Here is a 19,430-nt window from a genome sequence, read left to right on the forward strand (position 1 = left end):
AAACCCCGTCTCTACTAAAAATAGAAAAAATTAGCCGGGCATATTGGCAGGTGCCTGTAATCTCAGCTACTCGGCAGGCTGAGGCAGGAGAGTAGTTTGAAGCTGGGATGCGGAGGTTGCAGTGAGCCGAGATCACTCCACTGCACTCCAGCCTGGGCAACAGAATGAGACTCCGTCTCAAAACAAAACAAAACAAAAACAAAAACAAACAGAAAAAAGGAAGTAGCTTCTTTTCTTATACTCAAACTAAAGTAGTTAAGAAGCTAAGGAATTGGAGCACTTGCTGTCTGGTTCTACCTTCTTCATCCAAAGCAAGGGCCCCCTGGGCATAGTTCAGTTGAAGACTCTACTTGGCAGTTTCTCTCACCTTGAGACTTTTTGAAATTTCTACAAAATTCCAAATTCCTGAAAATGTATATGTTTATATACCTAGGTGTCTCTAGGATTTATCACAGTTTGGAACATTATCAGAACCATAAGAAGCAGTTGTATTTTATGTTAATGCTACCAGCTCAAGTTAACTGTCCTGAAATTTTTTAGTCTTAAATGCTTCTCTTCTATAAAGTAATATTTTAATATAACATTCAAATGATGATTTAACTGGCTGAAAGTAAGAAGGAAAGATAAATTATTTAAGATAAGGATTTTAATAAAACAAAAATATTCTGTATTTGAAAGGAATATAAATCCTTAGTGTGGTTTTACTTTTATTCTCTTTATCTCAGTCTATCTAAAACTATATACTTTTCAAAGCAGAGTAATTTTTAAAATATGGATATTTATGTTCATTTCAATCAATAAATGGGGTACAGTTTAGAGACTAATGAAGGACTGAGATTGTTTGAGGTGATTTCATATTTCAGATGAAGCTATGTATAGAAAAGTGGGGGGAGCCAAGATGGCCGAATAGGAACAGCTCCGGTCTACAGCTCCCAGTGCCAGCGATGCAGAAGACGGGTGATTTCTGCATTTCCATCTGAGGTACCGTGTTCATCTCACTAGGGAGTGCCAGACAGTGGGCGCAGGTCAGTGGGTGAGTGCACCGTGCGCCAGCCGAAGCAGGGGCGAGGCATTGCCTCACTCGGGAAGCGCAAGGGGTCAGGGAGTTCCCTTTCCAGGGGTGACAGACGGCACCTGGAAAGTCGGGCCACTCCCACCCGAATACTGTGTTTTTCCGACGGGCTTAGGAAACGGTGCCCCAGGAGAGTATAGCCCGCACCTGGCTCAGAGGGTCCTACGCCCACGGAGTCTCGCTGATTGCTAGCACAGCAGTCTGAGATCAAACAGCAAGTCGGCAGCGAGGCTGGGGGAGGGGCGCCCGCCATTGCCCAGGCTCACTTAGGTAAACAAAGCAGCCTGGAAGCTTGAACTGGGTGGAGCCCACCACAGCTCAAGGAGGCCTGCCTGCCTCTGTAGGCTCCACCTCTGGGGGCAGGGCACAGACAAACAAAAAGACAGCAGTAACCTCTGCAGACTTAAATGTCCCTGTCTGACAGCTTTGAGGAGAGCAGTGGTTCTCCCAGCACGCAGCTGGAGATCTGAGAACGGGCTGACTGCCTCCTCAAGTGGGTCCCTGACCCCTGACCCCCGAGCAGCCTAACTGGGAGGCACCCCCCAGCAGGGGCAGACTGACACCTCACACGGCCGGCCAGGTACTCCAACAGACCTGCAGCTGAGGGTCCTGTCTGTTAGAAGGAAAACTAGCAGAAAGGACATCCACACCAAAAACCCATCTGTACATCACCATCATCAAAGACCAAAAGTAGATAAAACCACAAAGATGGGGAAAAAACAGAGCAGAAAAACTGGAAACTCTAAAATGCAGAGCACCTCTCCTCCTCCAAAGGAACGCAGTTCCTCACCAGCAACGGAACAAAGCTGGACGGAGAATGACTTTGACGAGCTGAGAGAAGAAGGCTTCAGATGATCAAATTACTCCGAGCTACGGGAGGATATTCAAACCAAAGGCAAAGAAGTTGAAAACTTTGAAAAAAATTTAGAAGAATGTATAACTAGAATAACCAATACAGAGAAGTGCTTAAAGGAGCTGATGGAGCTGAAAACCAAGGCTCGAGAACTACGTGAAGAATGCAGAAGCCTCAGGAGCCGATGCGATCAAATGGAAGAAAGGGTATCAGCCCTGGAAGATGAAATGAATGAAATGAAGCGAGAAGGGAAGTTTAGAGAAAAAAGAATAAAAAGAAATGAGCAAAGCCTCCAAGAAATGTGGGACTATGTGAAAAGACCAAATCTACGTCTGATTGGTGTACCTGAAAGTGACGGGGAGAATGGAAACAAGTTGGAAAACACTCTGCAGGATATTATCCAGGAGAACTTCCCCAATCTAGCAAGACAGGCCAACATTGAGATTCAGGAAATACAGAGAACGCCACAGAGATACTCCTCGAGAAGAGCAACTCCAAGACACATAATTGTCAGATTCACCAAAGTTGAAATGAAGGAAAAAATGTTAAGGGCAGCCAGAGAGAAAGGTCGGGTTACCATCAAAGGGAAGCCCATCAGACTAACAGCGGATCTCTCGGCAGAAACCCTACAAGCCAGAAGAGAGTGGGGGCCAATATTCAACATTCTTAAAGAAAAGAATTTTCAACCCAGAATTTCATATCCTGCCAAACTAAGCTTCATAAGTGAAGGAGAAATAAAATACTTTACAGACAAGCAAATGCTAAGAGATTTTGTCACCACCAGGCCTGCCCTAAAAGAGCTCCTGAAGGAAGCGCTAAACATGGAAAGGCACAACCAGTACCAGCCACTGCAAAATCATACCGAATTGTAAAGACCATCGAGACTAGGAAGGGACTGCATCAACTAACGAGAAAAATAACCAGCTAACATCATAATGACAGGATCAGATTCACACATAACAATATTAACTTTAAATGTAAATGGACTAAATGCTCCAATTAAAAGACACAGACTGGCAAATTGGATAAAGACTCAAGACCCATCACTGTGCTGTATTCAGGAAACCCATCTCACATGCAGAGACACACATAGGCTCAAAATAAAAGGATGGAGGAAGATCTACCAAGCAAATGGAAAACAAAAAAAGGCAGGGGTTGCAATCCTAGTCTCTGATAAAACAGACTTTAAACCAACAAAGATCAAAAGAGACAAAGAAGGCCATTACATAATGGTAAAAGGATTAATTCAACAAGAAGAGCTAACTATCCTAAATATATATGCACCCAATACAGGAGCACCCAGATTCATAAAGCAAGTCCTGAGTGACCTACAAAGAGACTTAGACTCCCAAACATTAATAATGGGAGACTTTAACACCCCACTGTCAACATTAGACAGATCAACGAGACAGAAAATCAACAAGGATACCCAGGAATTGAACTCAGCTCTGCACCAAGCAGACCTAATAGACATCTACAGAACTCTCCACCCCAAATCAACAGAATATACATTTCTTTCAGCACCACACCACACCTATTCCAAAATTGACCATATACTTGGAAGTAAAGCTCTCCTCAATAAATGTAAAAGAACAGAAATTATAACAAACTATCTCTCAGATCACAGTGCAATCAAGCTAGAACTCAGGATTAAGAATCTCACTCAAAACCGCTCAACTACGTGGAAACTGAACAACCTGCTCCTGAATGACTACTGGGTACATAACGAAATGAAGGCAGAAATAAAGATGTTCTTTGAAACCAACGAGAACCAAGACACAACATACCAGAATCTCTGGGATGCATTCAAAGCAGTGTGTAGAGGGAAATTTATAGCACTAAATGCCCACAAGAGAAAGCAGGAAAGATCCAAAATTGACACCCTAACATCACAATTAAAAGAACTAGAAAAGCAAGAGCAAACACATTCAAAAGCTAGCAGAAGGCAAGAAATAACTAAAATCAGAGCAGAACTGAAGGAAATAGAGACACAAAAAACCCTTCAAAAAATAAATGAATCCAGGAGCTGGTTTTTTGAGAGGATCAACAAAATTGATAGACCGCTAGCAAGATTAATAAAGAAAAAAAGAGAGAAGAATCAAATAGATGCAATAAAAAATGATAAAGGGGATATCACCACTGATCCCACAGAAATACAAACTACCATCAGAGAATATTACAAACACCTCTACGCAAATAAGCTAGAAAATCTAGAAGAAATGGATAAATTCCTCAACACATACACCCTCCCAAGACTAAACCAGGAAGAAATTGAATCTCTGAATAGACCAATAACAGGAGCTGAAATTGTGGCAATAATCAATAGCTTACCAACCAAAAAAAGTCCAGGACCAGATGGGTTCACAGCCGAATTCTACCAGAGGTACAAGGAGGAGCTGGTACCATTCCTTCTGAAACTATTCCAATCAATAGAAAAAGAGGGAATCCTCCCTAACTCATTTTATGAGGCCAGCATCATCCTGATACCAAAGCCTGGCAGAGACACAACCAAAAAAGAGAATTTTAGACCAATATCCTTGATGAACATTGATGCAAAAATCCTCAATAAAATACTGGCAAACAGAATCCAGCAGCACATCAAAAAGCTTATCCACCATGATCAAGTGGGCTTCATCCCTGGGATGCAAGGCTGGTTCAATATACGCAAATCAATAAATGTAATCCAGCATATAAACAGAACCAAAGTCAAAAACCACATGATTATCTCAATAGATGCAGAAAAGGCCTTTGACAAAATTCAACAACCCTTCATGCTAAAAACTCTCAATAAATTAGGTATTGATGGGACGTATCTCAAAATAATAAGAGCTATTTATGACAAACCCACAGCCAATATCATACTGAATGGGCAAAAACTGGAAGCATTCCCTTTGAAAACTGGCACAAGACAGGGATGCCCTCTCTCACCACTTCTATTCAACATAGTGTTGGAAGTTCTGGCCAGGGCAATTAGGCAAGAGAAGGAAATCAAGGGTATTCAATTAGGAAAAGAGGAAGTCAAATTGTCCCTGTTTGCAGATGACATGATAGTATATCTAGAAAACCCCATTGTCTCAGCCCAAAATCTCCTTAAGCTGATAAGCAACTTCAGCAAAGTCTCAGGATACAAAATCAATGTACAAAAATCACAAGCATTCTTATACATCAATAACAGACAAACAGAGAGCCAAATCATGAGTGAACTCCCATTCACAATTGCTTCAAAGAGAATAAAATTACCTAGGAATCCAACTTACAAGGGATGTGAAGGAACTCTTCAAGGAGAACTACAAACCACTGCTCAAGGAAATAAAAGAGGATACAAACAAATGGAAGAACATTCCATGCTCATGGGTAGGAAGAATCAATATCATGAAAATGGCCATCCTTCCCAAGGTAATTTACAGATTCAATGCCATCCCCATCAAGTTACCAATGACTTTCTTCACAGAATTGGAAAAAACTACTTTAAAGTTCATATGGAACCAAAAAAGAGCCCGCATCGCCAAGTCAATCCTAAGCCAAAAGAACAAAGCTGGAGGCATCATGCTACCTGACTTCAAACTATACTACAAGGCTACAGTAACCAAAACAGCATGGTACTGGTACCAAAACAGAGTTATAGATCAATGGAACAGAACAGAGCCCTCAGAAATAACACCACATATCTACAACTATCTGATCTTTGACAAACCTGACAAAAACAAGAAATGGGGAAAGGATTCCCTATTTAATAAATGGTGCTGGGAAAACTGGCTAGCCATATGTAGAAAGCTGAAACTGGATCCCTTCCTTACACCTTATACAAAAATTAATTCAAGATGGATTAAAGACTTAAATGTTAGACCTAAAACCATAAAAACCCTAGAAGAAAACCTAGGCATTACCATTCAGGACATAGGCATGGGCAAGGACTTCATGTCTAAAACTCCAAAAGCAATGGCAACAAAAGCCAAAATTGACAAATGGGATCTAATTAAACTAAAGAGCTTCTGCACAGCAAAGGAAACTACCATCAGAGTGAACAGGCAACCTACAAAATGGGAGAAAATTTTTGCAACCTACTCATCTGACAAAGGGCTAATATCCAGAATCTACAATGAACTCCAACAAATTTACAAGAAAAAAACAAACAACCCCATCAAAAAGTGGGCAAAGGACATGAACAGACACTTCTCAAAAGAAGACATTTATGCAGCCAAAAAACACATGAAAAAATGCTCACCATCACTGGCCATCAGAGAAATGCAAATCAAAACCACAATGAGATACCATCTCACACCAGTTAGAATGGCAATCATTAAAAAGTCAGGAAACAACGGGTGCTGGAGAGGATGTGGAGAAATAGGAACACTTTTACACTGTTGGTGGGACTGTAAACTAGTTCAACCCTTGTGGAAGTCAGTGTGGCGATTCCTCAGGGATCTAGAACTAGAAATTCCATTCGACCCAGCCATCCCATTACTGGGTATATACCCAAAGGACTATAAATCATGCTGCTATAAAGACACATGCACACGTATGTTTATTGCGGCATTATTCACAATAGCAAAGACTTGGAACCAACCCAAATGTCCAACAATGATAGACTGGATTAAGAAAATGTGGCACATATACACCATGGAATACTATGCAGCCATAAAAAATGATGAGTTCACGTCCTTTGTAGGGACATGGATGAAATTGGAAATCATCATTCTCAGTAAACTATCGCAAGAACAAAAAACCAAACACCGCATATTCTCACTCATAGGTGAGAATTGAACAATGAGAACACATGGACACAGGAAGGGGAACATCACACTTCGGGGACTGTTGTGGGGTGGGGGGAGGGGGGAGGGATAGCATTGGGAGATATACCTAATGCTAGATGACGAGTTGGTGGGTGCAGCGCACCAGCATGGCACATGTATACATATGTAACTTACCTGCGCGTTGCGCACATGTACCATAGAGCCTAAAGTATAATAATAATAATAATAATAATAATAAAAATTAAAAAATCAAAGAAAAAAAAAAAAAAAGAAAAGTGGGAGCATATGCTTAATGTTAATTTTCCTCCCCAAAATTAATTTATAGAGTAATGTTTCTTAAATTGAAGTGCACATGTATCAGCCTTTTTATTTCAGATGTTTTAAATATTTGGGCCAAAGGTACCAAAATCTCTAGTGGAGGGGCCTCGAAATATATGTTGTTGACAGGATCTAAGCAAATCATAAGCAGTTATGTATAAAAAGAAAATTCAGGCTAGAGCAAGGCCTCAAAAGCAGGGTTTGGGGAGTTTTTAAAAAGAAGTTTGGATTTTTTCCAGCTACCTGAAAATTTTCTTTGGTCCTTAAATCATGCTCTATGAAGGCCTATTCTATTTAATTCAGTTTTATAATTTACTGAATCCCATCAGTCAGGAGAAAACTCAAAATACAATAGATACATTGCTTAGAGAATGAATAATGAAAATATAAGAAAGGTATACAGTTTCCAAAAAGGAATAGAGGAAGATAATTCAAGAGAATAGATATAAAACTGGTTTAATCAGTCAATCTGAATCTTTGCCCAAGTCAGATTTTTAGGAGGGCTTACAGAATTGATGGATACTGTATGAAACAAAAAATGAAGGTAGGAATTACAAGAGTTGTCACCTAATATACAGAATTATATTAGATATGCACTCATAAATTTTGATGTTAGTCCTATTCCACTCTGAGCAGAATATTGAACTTGAATAAATTTTTTGTTCAATTTGAACAAGCCATAATTTTTCATTATTCCTAGTAGAAATGTAAAGTTACACAAAAAAGAATGTTATGGTTAGAGAATGAGTTTCTTTCTGAGACAGGCTGGAAGTGGAAAAAGTATGTTCTGTAATTGACTGAGCTTCTACGAGAGGTTAGGTTTATGCAGTGTATAACTGTTCTCTGTATGGTTCTAAGTGCTGAACAAATAGTGGGGGACAAGACTGACCTCGCTGTCTCCAAGGTCACAGTCTATTGGGAGAAGATAGTGAACAACAAACACATCAATGAGAGAAATCTCAGATAAGTGCCACTGCAGGTAATAGAAAGCCACTGGACTCTACTTTAGATAAAGAATTTGAATGAAATAATTCACAGAGCTTAGAGCTCAAGATGAAGCATAAGCACAGTCCATGAGCTGTGTTGGGGCAGAAGAAAAAAAGAGGAGAAATGTGAAGAAAAGTACTAAATATTTTTATGTCAGAGTTTATTTGAAAGTTATCCATTTCTCCTTGATGTCATGTTTTTAAATAAGTATATTTTATCAATTAAAAGTATTTAAAATCTTTTATATTCATTAAAATTATTTACATTTTCTTCCTTAATCTAAATTAGTGTTAGCTGGCTTTAGGACGTTGGGTCTAGACTAAGTATGTGTGTGTTATCTCTTCAAAGAATATGTACCTGGTTCTCTTCCCCAATAATTCTGATATAGTAGATCAAGGAAGAACCTGGACATGTTTAATGAAAACATTAAACATGCCTCAAAAGAGATTATGATGTGAACCCCTAAATGGAACCACTTTTTATAATGGTCTGTTATTCCTCTGGGTTCATTAGGGGAGCAATGGTAATGGAGAAATTTTACTAAAATTCCTCCGACCCCCATGCAAAAAAAGCATTTACCCTAGTCCCAGGGACCAACTCAAAGCATGCCTGACTCCCCAGTTAAAAGTGGACCTGATATTAGTAAAATACAAGGCTACTCTACATCTAGACCAGCAGTTCTCAAATTGTGGTTACTGCACCAGCAGCAGCAGAAACACCTGGGACCATGTGAGAAATGGAAATTGAACCGCACCACAGACTTATTGAATCAGAAAATATGGCTGTGGGTCCCATTATTCTGTCTTTTAATAAGCCCTTCCACTGATTCTGATACATACTCAAGTTTGAGAGCTGCTGGTTCTAAATGGTCACTAAATGGTTCTAAATGGTTCTCTCAGCCTTATGCTAATCAACAAAGTAAGTTTATTTACAAATTTAAAGTGAAATTCCTTTTTGATTACATAAAAATGTAAAAATGACACAGGATCTGTTTACAAAAGTAAAAAATTATTTAAGAGATTTGTGTCACAGGTTTTATTTCTGGCCATATATAATATTACATGTCCTCCAAAAAATTAAATTAAAATTTTTCCAACTTTATAGCTGCCTTCAATATACTCCCCTGCAGTAGAATCCAGAGAAAAAAATGAAATTCAGTTAGCATCCCCTTGATCTACCTCTGGGAGGGACACAATAAGATGGATCCACATGCACAAACTAATATACTCCTGACATCATTCAAATGACAGCTAAGAGATTGAAACTTAGTTCCCAACTTTATTATAGGGCTGCTTTGCTATAGCTGATCCTTTCATACATGTAACAACCAAACATGCTGTAATTATTTCATATTTGTTAACATTTTCCCCTAAATATATTATAAATTATTTGAAGTCAAGGCCCATTTCTATACTTCTTTCTTATGCATCTTTGACATGTCAAACAATATCTGGCATATAGTAGATGTTGATATGATTGATTGATGTGTTTTTTCCTAAGGACTTGAGCAGGATAAATTGTCTCACTGCTTGTAATTTAATTATTATTACAATTGCAATTATAAAACAACTATTTGGTATTTTAAGTGAGATCTTAAATTTCTAAGAAATTGGTTTAAAAGAGTTTGATCCAAGATTGTAGAAGTGGTATTCCAAATACTTAACACCTGGTATGGAATATAGGCATGGATGTGCCCAAAACACTGCAGGGATACCTGCTCCGCAAGGACCCTATTGCAAAGAATATTTCCCACATATATATGATTTTGAGGCATAATTTGAATTAATGGTTATTGTCTAGGTAAATAAAATTCTAGAGTTGATTGAACAACAAGCAAAATGGTGTTTCTTGATACATTTCCCCATTTCAGATTTTAACAAAATGCAAAACATCTGAGCCCTTGTTTCATCTTCAGCCACAACACACATATAATACATGGGTTTCTACTCAATTCAAGATCTTTGTTTTTAGTGTTTTTTCTCCAAGTTGTCTTCATTTCCCGTGCCAATCTGACCAGATGCTTCCGTGAGAGCCTGACTTGGTTAGCAGTTTAGAACATTCACAGACAAATGCCAGCAGCAGCCTGTGTGGTAGACTAATGGGTGAACAACAGAGGAGATTACAGAATTGGAAGAGCCGCTTTGCCAGCCCTTGAAACAGTGGTGACTAACCCACTGTGGCTCTTATTTACTAGCAATAGAAGGATAACAAAGCTATTCAGTGTCTGGAGGAAACATTCCAAAACTATGGTAATGGTTTACTGGAGTGGATTTGAAAACAAAAGAATACTTACTGAGCCATAGAGTTTCCCCTTCTTGTTCATGGCTAAGTAATAGTTGCTGTTAATGGCTTTGACGGCAACAACTCCGATTTCTACTGATGTTATCTCCAGGATGCCTAAAACATACAATTTTAAAAGGCTAAATAAAGAATCCTAAATATATTTGGAAGAAAAGTAAAATCAAAAGAAACTATTGAGTTTTTTTTGTGTGTGTGTGTGGTTCTAAAAACAAAAGGCACAAAACATTGGTAAACAAACAAGCAAACAAGCAAATCTTTTTCAGTGTGTCTTAAAACCCGGCAAGTATTTCCAGCAAATATATAGAAAAAAGTAATAAGGCTTTAAAAGAATTCCCCTTCATTTTACTCTGAGCATACATAGAAAAATATTGTTTTAATTAAAATGCTTCCTTTGCTAACTCTGCATTTTCAACCCTATAAATATTGAAACAACTCCACTCATCGTAGCCTAGATTTCAAAATAACTTATCAGAGCCCATATCTGTACTATGGTATTAAATTAAATCCGTAGCACATGTCAGTAATATGTCAGATTACCTCAATCTCTAAAAACAGTGATAAACTATTTCTTCTTTGTAGGATATAGATAATCTAAATCTCTTGGCTACATTTAACTGATAGATTCATTTTTGGCAAATGTGTTGACATTCTGAGATACAGGGAGACTAATCCCAACATCTACACTGTCCCTGAAATAGCAGAATCACTGCTCTGTGTTGGGGGAAAATCCATAAACATGGATTTTTAAGGTTTTTTTTTTTCCTAGGAAACATGGAAAATTGAGGGAAGTAGTAAGAGGTAGACAAGAGCTCCTTTTCCTCTTATACACAAGTTTCCATTGCTGCATCTAAAGATAATTTTCTTGGAAAAGTTTGTAGATCACAATAGGGAAGGCAGTTTATCATCTACTCAAAGTGCCCACCCATTTTAGTTTAAGAAGACCTAAGGAGCTAAAACTACTTATTTCATAACTCTCAGCAGTTTGTTCAGGGTAGAGAAGTAGCATCGTGATTAGCATGTGGCCTCTGGAGCCAAAATGTCTGGGTTCAACTCCTGGCTCTACATTTATTAGTGAATTACCACAGGAGAAGTCACTGAAGTGTCCCATGACTCAATTTTATTTGCAAAATGGGCAACATAATAGTACCTCCCTCATAATTTTGTTGTGAATATTAAATGAGATAGTACCTATAAAATTATTAGAATTTGCCTGGAGCTTAGTATCTTCTTAATTATCATTAGAGGGGAGTTTTTCTCCAACAGTTCTAGATTTTGGAAATTATTCAATGGGCTATGTAAATCCTGAGCAATACATACAAATTCCTATTGGCTTAATACATAAAATCTGAAAGTTGAGCATATTATCATTTGTCATGTATCATGAGAAACACCATCCCCAATGTAGTCTACAGATTATATGTTTTCACTCTTCCCATAGAGATAGAGTGGCTTAGCTTATTCTCGAGAGATGAATACCTTCTTTCCTATTCCTTCACAGGTTAGCCTTATGGAGGCTAATAGAAATGCTTGAGTTTCCCCTGTTGCGAAGTTGTCATAACCAGAGACTTTGCCAAGACTACATGTCAGAGACCCTTCTGTCCATGTATCTGTAGGAAGTCTCTGACCTAACGCAGCACTCCTTTTCATCAAAAAAGATATATCTCACTCTATTTGCAAGCCAAAACCAAGGAAAGATTGTGAAGGATGAAGGGAGACATTATTTGTGTTTTTTTACATCCATTTCCCTTATGCTGGTAGTGTCCCTAAGGTACACACACATACACACACACACACACACATTTATTTGCATGTTCTGAAAAATATTTTCTTAATTCACGTAATAGCCCTCTAAGGATACTGTTGTTAGTCTCGATTACAAATATAAAAACGGAAGATACTTAGGTTATTTAACTCACACACACACAGGTGGTAAGGTGATAAAGGTCAGTAATAATTGATGTTAACACTTAAGCCTCTGACTTTTAGACGCTATTGCTCCCCATCTCTGACTACTTTGCCTCTCCATCACATCTTCCTCCTCTTTCCCATTCCTACAAGGGAATCCTGTTGCAAACTATCTGACAAAATGACTCATCAAGATAATTTTCTTTAATGACTTAATGTGCTGTTCCTCCCAAGGATGATGGCATACCATAGAGGATAACGTCTGAATCTTAGAGAACAAAATCTAACATATTTTATTTATGTCATACGCAGAAGATACAAAGCAGAGCAGGAGGTAGAATTCAAGGGCAAAAGATTAGGCAGCTGCTTACATGGTCTGGACAAAAGACAAGAAAGTACTGTCAGTAAACTGCAAGATATTCTCTTATGTATACTTTTGAAACTGAAAATTAATAGAACAAAGAGGAATGAAGGATGATTTTAAGCAAAAAATAAACCAATATTTTTGAAGGTGCATGCAACGTCGTGGGATTAAACTATACTAACAGACTGAGCTATAGTAATATATAAGATATAACTGAATTTTTGACCCGTTATTTCTGAGGATGAACTGCAAGTGGTATTGTAGATTATATTTAGCTTAGATACCCCTTTGTTTCTTTCTGCTTTACCTGAAATGGGAGTGCAATATTCAAAGACTCAATCAACCATTTTTTTTTTCCACTTTGCGACTAGTTTAGGCAAGCTTAAAAAGGTTTAACTATTATTTTTATATTATTATTTAGTTATTGTTTCAAAATAGAGGGAAGACATAGGTGATTTAAAATCCTTTCGAATTTTGAAAATAATTTTTGGATGCAGTGTATGGTCAGGTAAGTTATAATTTGATCATCTTGTGAGTAATGGACAATGACTGCACCTATTATAAACATCTGTGAATGTGAAAGGGGAGTTCTGAAGGACTGAAGCCTAGAGGACTTCTTTACTTTTCGTAAGGAATCATTCCAGTTTTTTCTGTTCTTTGGTGAGGATGATCAAGTTTGCCTATCAAATTATTTTTGGAAAGGAGCTCCAGAATTTTGTTTGAGGATTGTTGGATCAGTAGCTTATAGTTCTATATGTGCATATTTTGAAGCAAAACTACATGCCAGTTAAAAGAGCCTCCTGGAGGAAAGTGAGTTAAGGGCATACTGGATCTCCCCGTGTTTCTTACAAGTTTATGACTCTACAATTATCTTAACATTAAAAGCTATAAAAAAAGCTTTTTTTTTTACTCAGAGAAACACCTGAAAATTATATTATTAATGAAAGGACACATGAATTATATTTCCCATTCATGTAAATCAGATATTTCGCAAATTTATAGGCATATTCTTGTAGTGAAATTCTATTATTTATATTAAGTTGTAACTATTTTAATTTTTATGTCCCTTAAAACATGAATAGCCCAGGTAGTATTGTGAATCTATTTAAGGGTCTTTGCACAATTTAGTTCAATCACTTAGGAAGACCTAGGAGGAGAAGGGTACACTTTTAGAAAATGAAAATATAAAGTCAAATACATAATGGCTTTTCTATTGATAAGTCTATGTACTACTGGGAATAAAAGACAAACACACAGATAATTACAATAAAACATGTTACATGACAGTGAGTGATGACTTAAGATGATGACAAGGGGACTATGGGGCAAAGGTAAAGGCAGGTCATACTGGCTGGGGTTCCACGATCAAATTATTGTTGGAGATGAGACCTGAACTGAGTCATGAAGATTGAGAAGCATCCAGGGGAAGGCTGGGAAGGGTGGGAAGGCAAGAGCAAATTATTAAGGTAAAACAGTATGGTGTTTTCAAATATCATAAGAGGTTTGATTTACCAACTGGAGTACAAGGAACAAGTCAGGAAGTTGGGAAAAGTGAAGTTGGGAGATAATGAGACTCAGTTTAGTAAACATCTTGTGCAGATTCTAAGAATTTTGGCAACTAGGAAGGATTTTGTCTACAAATATAAAATTGTTTAAAGAATACATTAGAAATAAAGTAATATTTAGCAAATTTCTTCAGTAAATAGTAGCAATCTATAAAGCTTATTTTAGATTATATTTAAAATCTTAAAAAATAAAGTTTGATAGTCAACATTACAAAAGCGATTATGACAAAAATAAGTTCATATTACTTTGCAAATGTTCCCTCATGATGCATCATCACCTTAGTAATGGAGAAAATTTTGTGACTTGATAATCTCTGAGTGGAAATAACTTAGAAGTCACAATTTTCATGTAAATGCATTTTTTTCTTTTAATACTCATATATATATAATTGTTTGGGCTGGTAATGTTTTGATGAGTGACTAAATAGTTAATCTGAGAAGGTGGCCATTCACAAGCATCTTTCCCAGCTGCTGCTTCTCATTCTTCTCCAGAAGAGGAGCATCTGACCTATTGTCCCCCTAGCAATCATGTTGGACAAAGGCTACTTCTGTTTTGGTGCTATTAGAATGAAAAAGCTATTGGTCTGGAGGGTAAGTTTCTCATTAAATATTTTTCCATAAACACAAAAGGAGAAAGTATATGGCAAATAAAACTTGTATTTAATAGAATGGATATAGACAAGGAAAACTAGATGTGAAAAACAAATGCAAAATCCTTCTATCCACTCCTAGATAAATAGAACACAAATATACAATGGGATTCTATAGACCGAGTAAATTAATTTGGCTAATGTGTATTAAGTACCAGTGTGCAGGGTAGGTGTTAGCTCTCATTCTGAAGGTTACAAAGGTAAACAAGATGTGGTCTTTGCCTCAAGGAGTTTTAAAGCTCAATAAGATAAAGACACAAATAAGTAATGACAATATAAAAAAAAACAGAAAGAAAATATAGTGAGTGTGATATGAGAGACAAAATATGTTATACATTACTTTAAATAGTGAAGCCATTCTGAAGAAGACAGCTGGTGTTTGAGGTGACTTTTCAAGAGTAGGGTTTTAATAGGGGGGATTTGGGAAGTTGAGAAAGAACATTCCAGGGAGAGAAAGTGCATGCATGAAAACAGGCTTGGAGAGAGAAAGAGTTCAAGTGCTTGAGCCACATTTCTCCCCACCTCCCCCAACGGCACTTTGAGGTGGCCACTAGCTAAAACTAAAGGTTCTGCTTCATTGAGTGGTAGTGGTGCTTTTCTGGGTGAGGAATGTATTTTCCAAAAAAAAATTATTGTGAAACGTGGAAAGTCTTATTAATTCAGAATCAGTCACATCTATTTTTCTCTAAACATTTTAACTCAAAATTGATTATAATGCTATATAGTTTCATAGTTTTAATCAAGGTGCTGAAACATATCATAGTTAGCACAATGTAAGACACAAATGCTAACCTTTCTAAATGAAATCTCTCTCTCTCCCAAGAATTGTTGTCAGTGTCCTAAGTTCATCTATTATATCCTAGCATAGAAGGACCTAGGGAGCTCCTTGGGGTTGTTATCACATTTTCACTAATACCTCTGGGATTATGTGGCCATACCATAGTGTGAGTCTAAATGGCTCTAAATGTGGTTTTACCTCTCTTTAAAAATGAAACAAAGTTAAATGAAGTGAAGCCTCCAAACATTATGGGAACTGTAATGTTCCATGAACCAGTACTGGAACTGGGCCACACAGCAGGAGGCAAGCCATAGGCAAGTGAGAGCGAGGTTTCAACTGTATTTAGCCACTCTCCATCACTAGCATTACTGCCTGAGCACTGCCTCTTATCACATCAGTGACGGCATTAGATTCTCATAGGAGTGTGAACCCTACTGTGAACAATGCAAGCAAGGGATCTAGGTTGCACACTCCTCATAAGTTAGATTCTCATAAGAATCTAACTAATACCTGATAATCTGGGGTGGAACAGTTTCATCCACAAACCATCCCCCCATTCTCCTTCATGGAAAAAACTGTCTTCCACGAAACCAGTCTTTGCAGCCAAAAAGGTTGGGGACCGCTGGCCTATAGCTCATAGGGTTGCAAAGAATCTCAGATAGTGGGTGCTAAATATATATTTACTGTCTGCTCAATCAGAATAGTGGCAAGTTAACCAACCTTCTATACCAATAGTTCTCAAATATGAACCTGCATCAGAATCACCTGGAAGACTTGCTTAAAGACAGATTGCTGGGATTTTTGACTCAGTAATTCTAGATTGGAGTAGAGAATTAGAATTCCTAGCATATTTCCAAACAGTGCTGATTCTGCTTGTCCAAGGACCACACACTGTTCTATACAATACGATTCAGAGACAGAGCACAGCTTTGATGCAAAAAAGCGTTGACAGAACATGTGCATAGAAGCAGAACCACAGACAGGAATACACACAAGTAATAGCGGCAGCTTAACAACAAGAAAAATTTTAAACAATGTGGAAAATTAGTAACCTCATTTTTGAACAGGTATGGGATTTTTAACATCTATGTAACTATGGTATTCTGAATTTGGGATTTGTGTACAGATATACTGCATTGTTGTTGATAGTCATCAGAATCGTCATTTTCTTCTCCATTTTGAAAGTGTGGAAATGTTGGTGGGAACTTAAGTGCCTTCAACTACTCATAAGAATTGTATGGGCTTTTTCAAAGGGCTAATTGTGTTAACACCAAGAATTAAAGGACTGTATGGCCCCCTTAAATATATGCACATGGTCAAGAAATTGTCTCAAAGCAACAGGGCTCCACTTTATCCCTCACCCTACACACAGTGTTGAAAGCATATATTAATACTTGCTCTAGAATGATCTCATTGCCATTAAAAGGAGGGTACCAGACTGGGCTAATCAGTAATCCAGGTCTAGTCCATCTTCTACCATTATATACTCTGGCTGCCTTTTTAGTATAACATATTTGAGTTATTTAGTTTCTCTATCTTCCACAGTTCTGTCAATACACTTGACATGCATTTGGAATTACAGATAGAAATGAGATCTGAATTTGCAGAAAATCCTTTCCATCTCTGGATAAGATGATATATCTTTCCCAGTATGCTAAATACCAAAATGACATTTTACATTCTCACCTGATAATTCAAGTCATAGGATAAATACAGTGCCTAGCTTGGCCTTATTGATGAGTACAGTGGCAGATCCCAAAACACTTGTCAATTTAAGACTATATTTAACCAGTATTGTCATTGAACCGTTGTCATTGATCTAACATTAAAAGTATCAGGAACTTACAATGCAATATAGGGACAATATTCTCAAGTGGTAAATTAATTGTTAAAGTGTGTTAAAGATCAATTTCTTACTGCATTTTTATTACAAATGAAATGTGACTCCAGATCTTTCACACTGACCATAAGCGAATAAATATTTGCAGATGACCATCTAATAGGTTTCTTCACAACACTGTGCTAGATCAATAGATTTGGTAAACTTGACTTTTTTTTTTCTAATTTTTTCCTCACTGGTAGAGATTTTTAAAATGTATTTAACATTATGGAAATATTTCAGGAAATAATTACTTATCAATATTGTAATAATGTCATGTTTTCAAACATTATCTTCTCTGTTCTTAGGATACATTCACAGTGAGACACAAATGACATGTGTCTAGGACAGAAATGGATTTGTAATTCTTGAGAACTGTTCATAATAAGTGCTGATATAAATTTAATTCACAAAGTGTGAAATGATTCTATCGCTAGTTTTGGGTGAAATAAAGATCTAGAAAAGCTTGTGTTCGCCTGGAGATAGAAACTCTACCCTTATTCCCAACTACCAGCAATCCAGCAAACAAACAAAAAAACAACAACTACTGGAAACACTTACATGTCTGAGTCAGTTGCTGTGACCCAAGATAACTGACTTTTGATCCCATTTTGCAATGGGATAAATTGCGGGAAATGGTACAAGACAGAAAAGTTAAGAAAGGAAGCCTGAACGATTACCTTGGAAAAGCCCAGTACAATTCATTTGAATGGTAACAAAGCCATGAGCAAGGCAGAGAGTGATTCTTCCCGATAGGTAAACATTTCTGTATCAGAAAATATATTTCTATATAAAGTTTTACATAGCAATTTATTGGTTTTGCTTTCCCCTCATTTCCTTTAGTAGATAAATCAACCCTTCAAAAATTCTGAAAAGTTAGAAATCCTGGCTTTTTGCCAGGGCATCATGGCCACATCCCACTTTTGTCCCTATTCTTGTCTAATGCATTTCACATTTTAAGGAAAATCCCAAGGGAACTGTGTGTGGTTTGTGTATTCTCACTGAACATTGGAAGGACAGAAAGTCTGCCAGTCTGTATAGAAAGAGTTTCATATACTGACCATGCAAAAATAAGGGACAATCACTGCAATGTTATCACTTCTGGGAAAATATATCCAGAATGCAAAATAATATTAGAAACATGTTATGCATCAGTAGAAGCCAACTTACTACCTAGATTAGATATTATGATACAGAAGCTTTGGCAAGCATGTCAACTGTCGTACTTTTCCCCAAAGTACTAGGTTATTATACATTATTTTGAGATATCTTCTATGTTCAGTCAAAACCTCTGATCAATCTAATTGGAGCTAAAATTACTAAATTTAAAAAATACTTGTTATTTTAGTGAGAAAAGTTCAGGTCATTTAAGGGTTGGTCTTAGCAAATTGTAGAGTCAGAGAAGATTTCGAAGAAATCTAGAGATTGTCTGTTTCATATCCAATTCTCTTTCGTAATAGATGACATTGGGAAATCCAGAGAGATTGAGGGACTTATCTGTAAAGGTTACTTAGAGCCTTAAGTAAATACTTAGTCTACCACACCATGAGGCTCCTGCTAACATTTACAAACAATTGGCAGCCAGGCAAAGATTTTATATCTTGTTCATTACACAGAAACAATTCATTCTATTTGGGCTTGGCCACTGCATTTTATTTATAAAGAGAGAAAAAAATTTAAGCCAACATAAAGGGTTAGAAGAATTACTGCATGGCATATTTTAATAAATGATCAACATGTTAATATAGACATTTACCCTAAAGACATTGCTATAAACTGTCTACCACATTTACTCAGGTTTTTATGAATCTGTTTAATACAACTAATTATAATATAGAGTATCTTTTCTCCTCTATTTAAGGAAAATAATAAAATGGGTCAGTAGAGCACATCTTGATATTGGGTTTCCTGTAAGAAAAAGTCTTACTTGATGCATTAAAGTGTTCACAAATTGGCTAATCATGAACAGCCCTAAGTAGTTTAAAATACTTAATATGGAATAAG

General features: G+C 37.1%; 1 protein-coding gene across 2 annotated transcripts in view; it reads right to left on the reverse strand.

The window, feature by feature from the left end:
- FGF10 (fibroblast growth factor 10) overlaps positions 1-19,430 on the reverse strand; it is a 95,220-nt gene that overhangs the window by 5,071 nt on the left and 70,719 nt on the right. For both annotated transcript variants that reach the window (XM_009240694.4, XM_063724099.1), the window contains one exon: positions 10,278-10,381. In XM_009240694.4, coding sequence (XP_009238969.1) covers positions 10,278-10,381 — 104 coding nt within the window. The remainder of the gene's footprint in view (positions 1-10,277; positions 10,382-19,430) is intronic.

The sequence above is a fragment of the Pongo abelii genome, chromosome 4, assembly GCF_028885655.2.
Source record: "Pongo abelii isolate AG06213 chromosome 4, NHGRI_mPonAbe1-v2.0_pri, whole genome shotgun sequence".
Classification (NCBI taxonomy): Eukaryota; Metazoa; Chordata; class Mammalia; order Primates; family Hominidae; genus Pongo; species Pongo abelii.